Source organism: Lagenorhynchus albirostris, chromosome 1 (assembly GCF_949774975.1).
Source record: "Lagenorhynchus albirostris chromosome 1, mLagAlb1.1, whole genome shotgun sequence".
Taxonomy (NCBI): Eukaryota; Metazoa; Chordata; class Mammalia; order Artiodactyla; family Delphinidae; genus Lagenorhynchus; species Lagenorhynchus albirostris.
Window position 1 is genome coordinate 71,020,081 of NC_083095.1, and position 15,535 is coordinate 71,035,615.

At 38.3% G+C, this 15,535-nt stretch overlaps 1 protein-coding gene across 1 annotated transcript; it reads left to right on the plus strand.

The window, feature by feature from the left end:
* The first annotated feature begins 1,105 nt into the window (after positions 1-1,105).
* LOC132528037 (histone H3.3A-like) lies at positions 1,106-4,383 on the plus strand. The gene is made up of 2 exons (XM_060164060.1): positions 1,106-1,172; positions 3,949-4,383. The coding sequence occupies exons 1-2, from the start codon at positions 1,106-1,108 to the stop codon at positions 4,371-4,373; spliced, it is 492 nt and encodes a 163-aa protein (XP_060020043.1). The 3' UTR covers positions 4,374-4,383.
* Positions 4,384-15,535: the final 11,152 nt, after the last annotated feature.

The window sequence follows — 15,535 nt, forward strand, 5'->3', positions numbered from 1 at the left end:
CATTTGTATGTCTCATTAGTAGAACTGTCTTAATCCACCATAAAAGTGAATTATTTCTCCCAATTTATTCTAAATTCAATAGCATCACGTTTTTTAAAATGCATTGTCTATTACAGGCTTTGGCTATTGTCAAACTGATTCCCTCACATCTATATCTCTACTTAGTGTGTTGGGTAAGACTTTTTATTACTTTACAAAGAAAACTACTTAAATCATCCAACTACCATAATTTATGGGGTATAGTCTATGTGCAAAGCACTGGGCCAAATGCTGCAGGGGAAATAGCAAAAAAGGTACTTTTGCTGTGCCTTTGGAAAGAGTATCTTAGAATGTGAGGTAAAGATATTCCAAAGAGGAAAAGTTTTGGAACACTTACAATGCAACCTATAAATGAGGGCAAATCAAATGCAAAATTAAAATAGTGCGGGATATAGAAGGGACACAGTATATAGGCGAGTTCACATACTATTGCACTCTTATCTGGCCTAATCCCACCAGCCTCAAGCTCTTCTATTAGCATAAGAGTTGTCTGTTTTATTAGATACTGTTGCGTGTTACATGTTGTACCGTGCCCTAAGACCTCTGGACTACTGCTTCTACATTACTTGACAATCTTGACTTTAGCCTGGAAAATTCATCCCCTGATTTGTCCTCCTCAATCTAGCAAGCGTTCTGTCCATTGTCATTGTTTTGTTGCAAGTCCCAAATTGTTGATGGTATCAGAAGCAGATCCAGCATACTCACTAACCACTATCTTAGTCGAAGAGGAAAATCTTACAACTCAAATGAATATCAAATTGGGCTGAAATTCTCTGACACCACAGACTGAAAGAGCAGAACATGACCTCTTGCAAAACATTTGTTTTGAAATTCACTGGCATTTAATGTCAATGATAGGTTGGATCAGAAGAGTAAAAATACTGCCTCCAGAAAGTCATCATTAAAATATTCTTGCTTTTGCTTATGTAAGATATGCCTTTTACACTAATATATGATCATATTACCATGACTCTCAAATACTTATTCCATCTAGGATTAACTTATTATTAGAGGGAGTGAGGCCTTAAAGATACGTAATACAGGCAAACGTTATTTCTAATGTGATATGAGGCAGTTCCTACAGGAATCTGTGGGAGTAGGAACCGAATATGTAGGGCAACTTCAACATACAGGTAAGGCAGATGACAGTCCCAGGTCAGACAGAATCCAGCCATGGAAATTGGGACACCAAGGAAGAAAGGAAGGGAGAAAAGAAAGTTATCACCATGAAGCAGAAGTGTGACATTAGAAGGGTATGACCCAAAGAAAAAATTTATCTTTCTTATCAATTCTGCCTTGGGTGATGGATGATAATTTTGGTTAATGCTGAACTGGAAACAAGGGGAAAAAAAAGAAGGAAAGCAAAAAAGAAAAACCAATATTCTTAGTCTTTTCTAGTCTAGGTAATACTGATTACTTAGATGAATCTGCCCAATGACTATTTATAACTTCACAAAACTTTATGGTCCTCCACTCTTGGAACGTCAGCTTCCTCCTGTAACTTGTTGTGACCCTGAGCTAAACTTCTAGGCCTGTCTTTGATGCTGAACTTCTTTTTAAGTGCCCAAACACTGGCCTTTCAAAAGCATCACACGAAACGCTGACTTCATTATCTTCTCAATATTGGTTTCTCTTACCATCCTAAGCTAATTCCATGAATGACACCAACAATCAATCCTAAGACTCTACTTGGCAGATAATTGTGTCTGATTAGCCTTTAATGATGATATTTTAAGAAGTTTTGAGACCTTACTTCCCATTTATAATTTACAGCAAGAGGTACTAATTTTCTATTTATGGGACTAATACAAGATTTTTGAAATAAGTTTATACAATCGAAAAGCTGGGTTGCCTTAAAGAAAGTATCAAAGCAAACAGTCCATGGACTATGTATATAAGTTCAAGTTGTAAAATTGATTCACAAATGATTTATTTCAAAACTCTGTCACAAGTCTTAGAATACCCTCTATATGCTGGTAGTTGCCATCTTTTCATTTTCAATAATTACTGTCCCTACTTCCACGTGAATCTTATGTAACAGCCATTGTTATAATACATTGCACACGGGTGTACTGCACCCCCTCCCCCTGGCTTTTCCCAATGTCAGTTACTTTGCTTGCAATTAACCCCTCCAGTCATGGGTGGAGGGATCATCTCCATCCCCATTTATGTGCCTGACAAATGTCTCCTGGTGTTTTTTAAAACTCATCAAAACACATCTCACTACAATGATGTTTTAGATTTCTACATTTATCCTTCAAAGTTCTTAACCTTCAAACACGTTTCAGTCCTTTTCGTATCTCTAGGCACTTGCCACAAAGCCTGAATCAAGATAGGAACCTAAAAAAATGTTTTGAATGAATAATTATTTCTTAGATATTAAAAATTAATGTTTAATACATTAGAGCGATAAATAAACCTTGTCTTTTGGCTCTGGGTAGCAGTCCCACCAAAGATTTCTGCTGGCCACGTTTGCCTCTCAAACTCTAAACAGAAGCATATACAAATCCTGAGTACTGACAGTCTCTAGATGTTGCTTCCAGAAGCCAACAGCTCATCTTTATGGCCTATTCTCAACTCTAACTGCTTTCCATTACATATTCTCTTTTTTTTTTTTTTTTACATTTAACCAGAAGTATATTTATTTAGTCCTCCGAAATGTGTTGTTTTTTTTTAACATCTTTATCAGAGTCTAATTGCTTTACAATGGTGTGTTAGTCTCTGCTTTATAACAAAGTGAATCAGCTATACATATACATATACCCCCATATCTCCTCCCTCTTGCATCTCTCTCCCACCCTCCCTCTCCTTTTAAAGAGTCTCTTTAATTTAAAAGTCAAGCATATCAAGTCTTCTGTCCTGCTTCACAGGATGCAGGGGACATTATTCCAAGGCCTGAGGCTTAATAAAGGTAGATGAGCAAATGTCCCTTCTCCCTCAATGTACTGTATCAATGATTTCTAAGGATAATTTAGTCTAACACTCCACGAGAGGTTAGAGTATTTGCCAATAATTCTGTTTCCTAAAAGAAAATTGTAAGTTTAGAGCACAGCATTGCATCAATTACTATAATTAGTCTTTGATATTAAAAAAATAGACAATTTTAGCCTGAATATGACTTTGAGTAGCCTCCTGGTATCTGTAATCTTTCCCCCAAAATCCTTTACATTATATGTCAAAAAGAGAAGAAAGACCCTTAACAAAAGATGGATCAGATTACATTTGGGTTTTTGGTTTTTTGTGGGTTTTTTTGTTTTTTTTTTGTTTGCTGTTTCAGAAGAAGTCATTCAACCCATTCTGTTCAACCCATTCTGGATATAGGTGTGAGGGATGATGACTTCCCCAGGACAGAATCAGAATGCCAATGTCCTATCCCTATTTATTCCTTTGTAAGTTGTGGACAGCCAAATCACTGGGTTTCAAATGACAGAGCTCTCACAGGTTTCAAGAAAGAGGAAGACAGTTTTTCTAATCATTTAAGTACCATTTAGTCTGATTTGTAATCTATGGAGACTGCCAGAGAAGGCAAAGGGTTCTTGTGGAGTAATATAGAGGGGCTGCAAGTTCTGAAAGTAGTGGAGAAGACGACTAGGATCTCAAGTCAGGAGAGTTGATTGAGAAGGGGTTTGCTACTCAGAAGTGCTAGATAACTGATCCTAAAGACCCTGCCACTGTTGCCATTTAAATGCCTGGAAATATTGGATCTGAGTTTATGACAGCTGACCAGCCTGCCTTCTCAGCACTTGCGTCAAGAGACCTCATGAAAGAAAAAGGTGTGCTGAGGGATAGACTCGGTGTCAGCCATCTTTCAACTGTGTTCGCTGCCGCCGCGGTGCCGCTGTCGCTCTCTGTCACCAGCGCCGCCTCTAGCTCGCTGAGCTCCACCTGAAGGAGACGGGGGTAAGTAAGGAGGTCTCTATACCAGGGCTCGTACAAAGCAGACTGCCCTCAAATCGACCGGTGGTAAAGCACCGAGGAAGCAACTGGCTACAAAAGCCGCTCGCAAGAGTGCGCCCTCTACTGGAGGGGTGAAGAAACCTCATCGTTACAGGCCTGGTACTGCGGCACTCCTTGAAATTAGACGTTATCAGAAGTCCAGGGAACTTCTGATTGGCAAACTTCCCTTCCAGCGTCTGGTGCGGGAAATTGCTCAGGACTTCAAAACAGATCTGCGCTTCCAGACTGCAGCTATTGGTGCTTTGCAGGAGGCAAGTGAGGCCTATCTGGTTGACCTTTTTGAAGACACCAACCTGTGTGCTATCCATACCAAACGTGTAACAATTATGCCAAAAGACATACAGCTAGCACGCCGCATACGTGGAGAACGTGCTTAAGAATCCACTACGACGGGAAACTTCATTCTTTAAAAAAATTTATCTTCCTATTATTGGTAGTTCTGAACATTAGATTTCCCCCGCCCCCCGTGGGGTCAAAAGGTACCTAAGTATATGATTGCAGGTGGAAAAATAGGGGACAGAAATCAGGTATTGGCAGTTTTTCCATTTTCATTTGTGTGCGAATTTTTAATATAAATGCGGGGACATAAAGCATTAATGCAAGTCAAAATGTTTCAGTGAACAAGTTTCAGCAGTTCAACTTTATAACAGTTATAAACAAACCTGTTAAATTTTTCTGGACAATGCCAGCATTTGGCAAGTAAATTTCTTATTGACTGCAAAAAAAAGAAAAAAAATATTGCACAGTTTGAACCCAAAGTCTCAGACAATCTACCATTACGTTACTGTGATAAGTAGAATAACCACCCCTTCAAAAAAAAAAAGAATAAAAAGCTGTTCAAACATTAATCCCCAGAACCTGTGAATAAGTTATGATCCATGAGAATAGGGGAATTAAGGTTCAGAAACAATTAAAGTTCCTCATCAACTGACTTTAAAATAGGGAGACTATCCTGAGTTAGTCAGGTGGGCCCAAAGCAATCACAAGAGTCCTTAAAAGTAGATAAGACGATTAAAAGAAAGAGCCAGAGAGATGGCAGTGTTAGAAGGATCCTGGCCAATATTGCTGGTTTTTGAAGACAGAGAAAGGGAATCATCAGGCAAGTAGAGCAGGCAGCCTCTAGAAGCTGGAAAAGGCAAGGAAATAAATTTTTCCCTAGAGCCTCCAGAAAGGAATGCAACCCACCAACATTCTGATCTTAGCCTAGTGAGATCTGTGTTAGTCTTCTACAGAACAGTAAAATAATACATTTGTCTTATTTAAGCCACTAAATTTGTAGTCCATTATTATAGCAGCAATAGAAAATGAATACAATTACAAATGCCAGGAATTTTTCCTTTGCCACCATGACTACTTCATGGGGAGTCTCCTTCCCAGTTCCACACTGGATGACTAGAAGACCAAGGGAAGCCCCTGGTCACTTGGCAGAATGGTATACAGAAGATCGCATTCTTGTACTTGGATCTGAAACTGAACTCACTACATGATCACAGGAGAGTGATAATGAGAAAAGGACACCTCTGATTTTATGATGCAAATCTGTTCTCTGTCTCTGCACAACCCACCACAAATCACCTATATCTGCAACCATCCTACCCTTCTCTGCATCATAACTGGGGATTTATTACCTCTCCACCTGTCTACAGATGGTGATTTGAAACTTATTCCCTTCTTCCCTCATAAGCATTTGACTGAATTGATTACTTTTCCTCTCCATTGTGTATTTAATCCCTCCCTCTGGTATGAAAACTTCCTGCTGTGATTTTTAAACATTACCAAGTCTCTTTCCTCAGCAAACAATCAACAAAAGAAAAACTTTCCTTCTGTTTCCTATCCTATCTCTGTCTAGAACCCTGGGGGGGGGGGAAACAACTACAACAACAAAATAAACTGCTCTCTGTAATAGAAGTACTGCTGTTTCATAGGTCCATTTGTCATCTCCCTTTCTTTCTTCACTTAAGTCAAACATAGAGTCATAGCTCTCCCTAAGGTGACCAATGAAATGGACATTCTTAGAGCAACTGACATTGCTGACCTCTCCCAATGTCTTCAAGCACTCCTTTATTCAACCATTTGCAAAGGACCATTCTCTATCTAGGAATGCTACTTTTCTCTCCATTATTAGTGTACATATCTCAGATTGGCACTTACGCAGGAAGTATTGCCTAATTACGTATAATCCCTCCATTATATACTTATCACATTGGGTATTTAAATGTGAGTTTGCGATTATTGGATTAATGTCTATCTTTTCCATGGGAATGTAAGCTCGTTGATCTCAAGGCCCATGCCTGTTTTTGCTTACCATTATAGCATAATTTCAAAAACACTGCTAAGAGCAATCCCAAGAACATTGATAGGTACTCAAAAAAGATTTGTTCAATGAATGATAAGCTTCAAAAGGAAAAAATACAAACCTAGAAAAAAGTGAGAAATCAGTACATTTACTGAGTAGTAATGTGATATGGACATGCTAAACACTTGGATGGCTCATCTTACTTAATTTTTAAATGACCCAATGAAAGTAGTAGCTACATTATATAGATGAGAAAACACATTTGGAGAAGGTAAATAAATCCTCCAAGGTCTTACAGTAAAAAGTGGCAAAATTAAGACATGGAATTTAGACGTACTTAGTCCAAAGATTATGCTATGTGGTCTCGCACTCATAGTGTCTTTACCTAAAATTTTGCTATTTTGTTCAATTTTTGCATTAATTTCAGTTTTTTGAAGTATTGCATTAAACAGTAACTTTTTTTGATAAATGTGTTTTTGATGCCTCCTTACACTTTGCAGCTGAGATAAGGGCCTCACTTGCCTTACTTACCCCATCCTAGTCTGGCCCTGCACAAATTATAGGGTTTGGTTAAAATGTTTATTCAAAAAGTAAGCTATACCTGGAATGAAGCAACAGAAATCGGCCTCTCAGAGAGAAAATAGGAGAAACCAATATTTTTAACCTGGATCAGAAGGATGAGAATGGGTTTAATAACAGGCTCCATCACTCAGTAAGGTAATGACGAGCAATCTGAAGGAGCAGTGACAGGTGATTCTCTACCGCGCCAAGGGCAGAAAGAGAGAGAAAGCCTTCCAGGATTTTCTATGCGGACATATAAATAAGTTTATGTTTGGCACAAACATCACTTCTACCATATTCTGTTGGTCAAAGCAAGTCACAAGCCCAGCCCAGATTCAAGAGGAGGGCCAATATACTTCACCTCTTGATGAGAGGAGTTGCAAAGTCACGTTGCCAGGGGTATATATTCAGGTAGGAGAATGGCTCCTACTATCTTTTGCCAATATTCCACTACAGGTAGCAATGTTAGTACCATCATAACGTTACTAGCACTGAGTAAATTAGTTATTCATTTGTAAATCTTTGGCAGTTTAGTTGGCAAATGACAGTTGTTTTATTTTGCTTGTTGATACTTAATTTTGAACCTCATTTTGATAACTACGGATGGAAATCACATTCTGCAACATTCTGATTGCCTTAGAGGGAGAAGAAGTGATTCTCAAATAAGAGACACTTTAGCTTCTGTTTGTTTGTTTTTGTTTTTCTTGATAGAAGAAAAATTTGCAGCCACCTCGATTCCCCTGCCTGTTCATTTAAGAGACTTAGGTCAATTTACTCTTGGAGACATGTGATCCCTGGGTTTGGGCACATCGTGTTAGCAAAGGCCAGCCGCAGGTCAGAAATGATGAGATACCAAGTAAAGAGAATCTGCTGAAGCCCTCTTTATTAAAAATGCAGTCTCGGGCTTCCCTGGTGGCACAGTGGTTGAGAGTCCGCCTGCCGATGCAGGGGACACGAGTTCGTGCTCCGGTCCGGGAAGATCCCACATGCCGCGGAGCGGCTGGGTCCGTGAGCCATGGCCGCTGAGCCTGCGCGTCCGGAGCCTGTGCTCCGCAACGGGAGAGGCCACAACAGTGAGAGGCCCGCGTACCGCAAAAAAAAAAAAAAAAAAATGCAGTCTCTGAGTAACACTTAATGTCTCCAAGAGTAAGTAAAAATATTTTAGAATCACCTGGGAATGGACTAAACGGGTGATCTTCTAGTTTGAGCCTCCTGGATGCAGTTCTCCTGTCCACATCCAAAGTAAAGGAATTAAGCAGGGAAACAAGTTCTCTAGTTTTACTTTACTTCCTGCCTCAAACAAGGTTTCATTATTAATGGAAATTGTTATAGAAAAACTTGGGATTTTTTCCCCATGTATTGTTTATCTGCCTGTTTAAATTCAAATTTGAGCCAGCAGCTAGGGAAATAAGAATATTTGAAGTATATGGCAAATATCCCAAATGCTGAAACCTGATTTATCCAGAAGCGTAAATGCTGAATTATACACCTCCCATTTACTCTAAATTGTACTGCCCACATCTTTGTGGCGCTGCCCATAAGGTGTCTAATGAGTTATATGCCAGCACTTATTTAACAAGAAACCAAATAGAGCGTAACTGAAACCTGGGTACATTTTGTTTTTGTTTTGTTTCAGAGAGCTGTCAGATATTTCAGTCCAATCTTAAAGTTGCTGCTTTCCTTTATTGAAAGTCGACTTCAGAATTTTAGTTACCTCTTGCTACAAAAGGTTTCAGTTTACAGGGTGGCAGGAAGAATGAAGATCGATGGTTGCTGGGTCTGGTTGGTCATACCAATTTGTACTGCAATCTAGGTGCTGCAGTCTCTGAGATTTGAGTTTAAATGTGTGCCTTGCAGCTTTAGAAGAAAGATGCAGTCTGCATACAGCTGTAGATCAACGCTGCTTATTCAAAGGATGAGGCATTCATCATGCCTGTGCTCATGGGCAATTCGTGGGATAGAGAAAGGAAAGGAAAAGAAAAGGATAGAGATGAGATGAGAGAAGAAAAGAAGACAGAAAAGGAGGGAAGGAGTAAGAAAGAAAGGGAAGGAGGGAGAGAGGAAAGGAGGAGGGGGGGACACAGGGAAGTGATCTTATTTATTTTCCTAAAATAGCACAGTTACAGCGGTATCTTTCAGATAACAAATCATGGTTTGTTCATAGAAAATAGCATAGGTTGAAAAAATATATATTATTACTTAATAAATACATGCTTAATAAAAATCTAATAATAACTAACCTCCACGCATACTGAATAATAAATAATAAACAATATTTTTACTGGTATATATCTCTAATTAATACAAATTAATTGCTTTTTTCAAAATCTTGGCTTTGAGACATTATCTTTCTAATTTGCCTCATAAAGTGCCCGACAATATTGCTATTTTGAAATATCTGCATTTGAAGGATTTCATGTGATTCATAATTCAAATTTTTTATTTCCAAATAATCACACTAAATTTGTAATGAAAGCCAAGTATCCTTCTTCTTTTATGAATTTGAAAACTGAGCAATGGGTTCGGAAGTTCTAATTTTATAATGCAAGCACATTCCAACTTTCAATGATTTCGTTTCTTGCTTTACCTTTGAGACAAGTCATATAACATGCTACTTTACACATGTGATTGCTTTTAATTGCTTGTTTTCTTGTCCCATAAAGCCCTGAGGAAAGGCAGTAAGAAATAACATCTTTTCTTTGTAGTGGAGGAAAATAGCTATAGCTCATTTTATAAATACAAATCCTTGGGAAGTCACACAAGAAGCATCAATCCTGATTCAGTGCAGAGTTTGGATTGTGAATCATAGAATAAGTCTAGCTTGATTCTTTGGTATCATGCGCATATTTGAACCGGGGGTGCCTACTGAGTGGAGAATGGAGTTTGCAGGCCAGAATTTTTCCTGCTTAGTGTCTTTTTGTTTGTTTGCTTGTTTCTTCAAGACACATACTTTGCAAAGAAAATATTTTCTTTTAGGTTAGGGATGGATTTAGTTTCTGTTAGTGAAACTGAATGTTAAAGTAATAGGTTAGTATGATCTTATAGAAAGAAATAGATATCTCATGTTTATTTTGTTTAAACAATTGCAGCAGATTTTATATACTATGCACAGACTAACCATATTTCAGATGGGAAAAATTTATTTTTTGCATACATAAGGTTAGACTTAACACATTTATTTAATAAAGAGGAATGCTCTGTGTTTAAAGTATATAACTAGGAAAGTTACTCTTTTCTCTAAAACAACCTAAGACAATCCCTTTGGCTCTATTGTCTGGGTTAGATTATGCTCTGATGGTAAAGAAGAGAAGTCACAGGAGACTTTAAAATGGTAAGTGAATAGTCAAGTTTAATCCAGATGAAAAATGTCTCCTCTCTTCACTCAGTTCTGCAGGAAACCTTTACATTTACATATATGTATAAAATCATACTTTCAGATACTATCACAGTTATCTTTCCCATTCCAGAGCTGATGATAGGCTTATAGAGAAAGGGCACATATCTTTGGTAAAGAGTTGTATGCAGTGATCAATAACTGGTAATTCATGTTTAAGTACATCACAGCCGTTAGCTTAGAAATATTTGCAATAGCCCATATTTTGCTCATTCAATCATTATTCCATTTTCTCTGTCTCCAGAGAATCAGTTTAGTCATATGGTATGATGATGCTAAGAGCTGGTTTAAGACCTTTAGAGACCCTAAATTTTATAAAGAGAATGCATCCAACACACAGTCAAACCACAACCAGTACTAAACCATATAATAAGTATTAGGAATTGCAAAGTTTTTGATTTTTCCCACAGAGATACTGATTTTTTTAAAATCATGTTTAATATTATTTTCAAAGATTTGTTGTTCTTGTTTGCTGGTCTCTAAACACAACCTTGACCTGCCTCTTGGGTGTTTCAGAGTGACAATGTCTCACTTGCCAACACTGCAGTAGCACCAGATTTTAACATTCAATCTTTGTTTCCTTTTCCCCATCGTCTTGAATATTTTAATTAGGAATCATTTTAATAGTAACATTTGAATTACCTAATATAGTCTTTTTTTTTTTTTTTTTTTGCGGTACGCGGGCCTCTCACTGTTGTGGCCTCTCCCGTTGTGGAGCGCAGGCTCCGGACGCGCAGGCTCAGCGGCCACGGCTCACGGGCCCAGCCGCTCCGCGGCATGTGGGATCTTCCCGGACCGGGGCACGAACCCGTGTCCCCTGCATCGGCAGGCGGACTCTCAACCACTGCGCCACCAGGGAAGCCCTACCTAATATAGTCTTTAAACAACAGTCCAAATAAAGAAAAAAAAAATGTTCCCCTTAAATGGAATTGTCAGCTTTGCTGAGCATTCAGAGTATCTGAGTATAAGGCGCTACTCTGAATCAGCTCTTTAGTTTTCATTAAGTCATTATATTGAATAAGTTAAATATCTCTGCTCCTAATTTAAAATGGTAATGATAATGAGAAGCTGAAAATAAAAGTGCAATGAGGAATATCAGGGACATGCACATCAAATTTAATAAAAGGATTCTTTATCCTTGTTTTAGCTTTGGCTTTATTCTTTTGACCCAAAAAGAACATTGGAATCTTGATATAAAAGAGAAGGCTATAAAATAAAGTGTAATGACTTCAGAGATGAATGTATTGGTTCATGTATTACTTGGTATTGAAATTAAGAATCTCTTATAAAACCAAATTTCCAAAACTTATTACAAAGACATAATTAATAATTCTACCTGAAACAATTCCTTTTTGCTATAATTGTTATAAGTATTATATAAAGATATGGTTTAATCAAATCTCTTTGGTCAGGAATTTACCTGAAGGTCTTCTTAAAGTATTTTTACAACTTTATATATTTTGCTATACAGTAAGTGATTTTTATTTCTATATTTGGACGTTATCTGCTAATATAAAATGGCTTATCCAAGACACAACATGAGAAGCTGAAAAGCATTACTTGCGAATTTCCTCAGAAGACAATTCACTTCATGATGTATTTACTGTACGTTGTCTTTAAAATGATCACTGACGTATAAGTTTTACGTATTTTAGAGCCAAATTGCATTAGAAGACAATGATGCAATACGGGGCAGAAAAAAAGGAAGTTAGTTATAGTTTGAGATGTCAGTTTCTTCTGCCTGACAAAACCGTTTCCTTCAACTGACAAAAACCATTAAGTGCTTAGAGCTGGGGCATAGGTAGGTGGATTACATGGCCACAAGAGGGCAGCAGATGGTCTAAAACTAATGAACTGAGGCGATGCTTGTGGAATGATAGCAGTAGTGAAAGTTTTTCGGTCTAGACAAGAGTAGTTTCCAACCTGTTTATGAAAATGCAAGGAAGGAAGGAAAGAAAGGGAAGGAAGGGAAGGGAACGGAAGGGAGGGAGGAAGGAAAGAAGGAAGGAAGGAAGGAAGGAAGGAAGGAAGGAAGGAAGGAAGGAAGGAAGGGTAGGAGGGAAGAAGATGTGCTAAGAAAGATAAAAGGTACAAAAACGCAGGTTCTTTTTAACAGGTTTGTTTTTTGTTCATTTGTTTCTTTTTGACATAGGGATGCAGTGTGTGTGTGTGTGTGTGTGTGTGTGTGTGTGTGTGTGTGTGTGTGTATTACCAACAGTTAAACTTCTGCTCAGCTGCCCAAGGCTAAAATACACAGAAACTCCTAGTTCTGCCCAAATCTACCTCCAAAGGGCACACCTGTTGGTAAACCTTCCCCCTACAAAAAGTAGCTTCTATCTGTATAGCTTGCTCTTCTCATAAACCATCATTTTTTTTTCTCTCCTGAATAGTTAAACCCATCCAAACATGTTTTGTTTTTTTTTTTTTTTTTGCGCTACGCGGGCCTCTCACTGTCGTGGCCTCTCCCGTTGCGGAGCACAGGCTCCGGACGTGCAGGCTCAGCGGCCATGGCTCACGAGCCCAGCCGCCCCGCGGCATGTGGGATCTTCCCGGACCGGGGCACGAACCCGTGTCCCCTGCATTGGCAGGCGGACTCTCAACCACTGCGCCACCAGGGAAGCCCAAAACATGGGTTTTTGAAAATCAAACAGCATAATCTGCCTGGTTCTGCCCCTATGCCTCCATAGTCCTAATCCAGGAGCCAGAAATTTCACTTTTTTTTATGTTTGATTTTTTTTTTATCATTTTCAATTATTTCTTGCCACAGGTTATGTTTCATGGCTATGGTCAAGATACCACTAGGGAATTTAAGTCCGCATGTTCATTATTCTCTCACAGTTCTTCACAAAGAACTCAAGGACACAAAAAAGACATAACTTCCTAGTTTGCTTCCCCTATACAATTAATCCACCACTAAGCCCCCTTATCTGGTTTACTAGGCTTTGCCTCAGTAATACGGAATTAGACGTAAAACACATGCAGGCTTAGATGGTACATACAGTGGTATATACAGTATACCGCTGCATATAGTGAATGGAGACTATTGCAGCTTTCTTCAATGGAGGTACCATTCATTCATCATTACATCTGGCACATCCCCATTAAGTAGCTATCATATAAATAACTTCTCGGGAAGTCGCGCAAGAAGCATCAGTCCTGATTCACTGCATAGTTTGCATTATGAATCACAGGATAGGTCTAGCTCTCCAGTTCTTTTTACAATTACATCAGGCATCCAATTTTTATTATAATTTGGAACAGTGAATATTTACCCAGGTCTCAATGATCTGGGCTGAAAAGTCCATGGAAAAAGAAAAGAAAAGGAAGAATATGTGTCTTAATTATATTGAGTGATACACACCAATATGCAACAACATGCCTCGGGAATATTTTCAATTTACCTGCTTCCTCACTCAGTCATTTACAAAACCTTAAAAAGGGACATAAGTAAGTATGGCAAATATGGTTTCACTCCCTCTTTTTTTGCATCTGTTTTCTATCAGATAGTCTTGGCTATGAGCAGAAAAATGATGACAGTGTGTGCATAAAAGTAGTAAAAGTGTTTCAGGAAGAAACTACATAATGCATAAAGCTATAAATAAATAGCCTATAGTTCATTATGAGGAGAGAACTATGCCTTGTTCTAGTCAGAACGCTTGCTAACTTCGAGGAAAAAAATGAACACATTATATGCCAGGTATTCCTCTAAGTACTTCAAATGCATTACTCATTTTAGTCTTAAAGCAACCCCATAATTTGGTCTTACTATTACCATATCAGTTTTATAACTGAAGAAAATAGGGCAGCGAGTGTCAAGTAACTTGCCTAAGGTTATACAACTAGGAAGTGAAAAGCCTTCTGCAAAACCAGCCTTTGTAAGTTTTGGCCTCCCAGGTAGGAAGGGTGAGGAGAACACACAGCTGCTTTGACTATAGAGACGGCTTATTTTCTCCCTTTAAAGTAGGAGAATAGGAAGTTTAGCAAAAGTAACTAGAGGCTACTAGAATGAGTAAATGAGAATAGTCGCTTGAACCATAGAAATGGGTGTTACATGTTTCACAATGTAGCTTGAGAAATTAGTGCCCAAGTAGCTAACATAACTTCTCAATCCTATCCTAGACTTTTCATGTGTTTTTAACATTTCATAAAATTTTTCTTTACAATTTTGCCTTTGGTGTGTTTCTAGCCAAAATCCCTAAAACAATAAAAAGATAATTGGGCAGAGGATCAGGATACACAGGTTGTAGAACAAGTTTTTTCACCCTATAGACCAACTTATCAAATTCAGTCATTTTACATAAAATATATATGTTTGTTTTGCTTTCCATTATATAAAATATGAGGTTTGGCTATGGGTATTTTTAGCTCTAACTTTTTAAAAATAATTATAATCCAGCAGATTGGAATACATCCTAGGTTCTTTTTTACTCATTCCTTTTGTTATGTGCTACACCCTGGAAGAGAGAGGCAAGCTTTCAACCTCTGAGTGCCTGACCTACTGTCTGATATATCTCTACAACATAGCTAGTCCTCATGGGTGATGGCTCCAGAGGAAATGTTTCCATGTCACAATTTCTAGCTTGTCTACTTGATCCAGCTTTTTGAGAGATGCTTTCTCCATAATATAAATAAAGCTTTTTGGAGTGATTTTGTGTTTGCCTCTGTGTGTGTGTGTGTGTGTGTGTGTGTATGCATAATTCTTATTAGGTCAGTGAATTGGCCTATTTATGTTAATAGTGCTGCCTTAGTTAAAATCAAAATGACTCCAAATTTCTGATCCATTGTCCACTGGTCCTTCACTCTGGTATCCCATACTCAGTGAGACAATAAATCCAGCAACTCTACCCTAAGTGTCTCAGTCAGCTTGGGCTGCTACAATTAATTACTATAGACTGGGTGGCTGAAACAACAAACATTTATTTCTAACACTTCTGGAAACTGGGAAGTCCAAGATCACGGTGCCTGCAAATTTGGTGTCTAGTGAGGGCCCTCTTCCTGATTTGCAGAGATCAGTCTTCTTGCTGTAACCTCACATAGTAGAGAAAGAAAATCTCTCTCATGTCTATTCATATAAGGTAACTGACCTCATTCATGAGGACTCCACCTTTGTGACCTAATTATCTTCCAAAGGCCCCACCTCCAAATACCATCACATTAGGGATTCGGGTTCCAATACATTCATTTTAGTGGGATACAAACATTCAATTGGTAACACTAAGCAAAGAATGTATCTGTATAAATATATATTCCCATCTTTTGTATTACTGTTATCATTATAGTGTAGACTC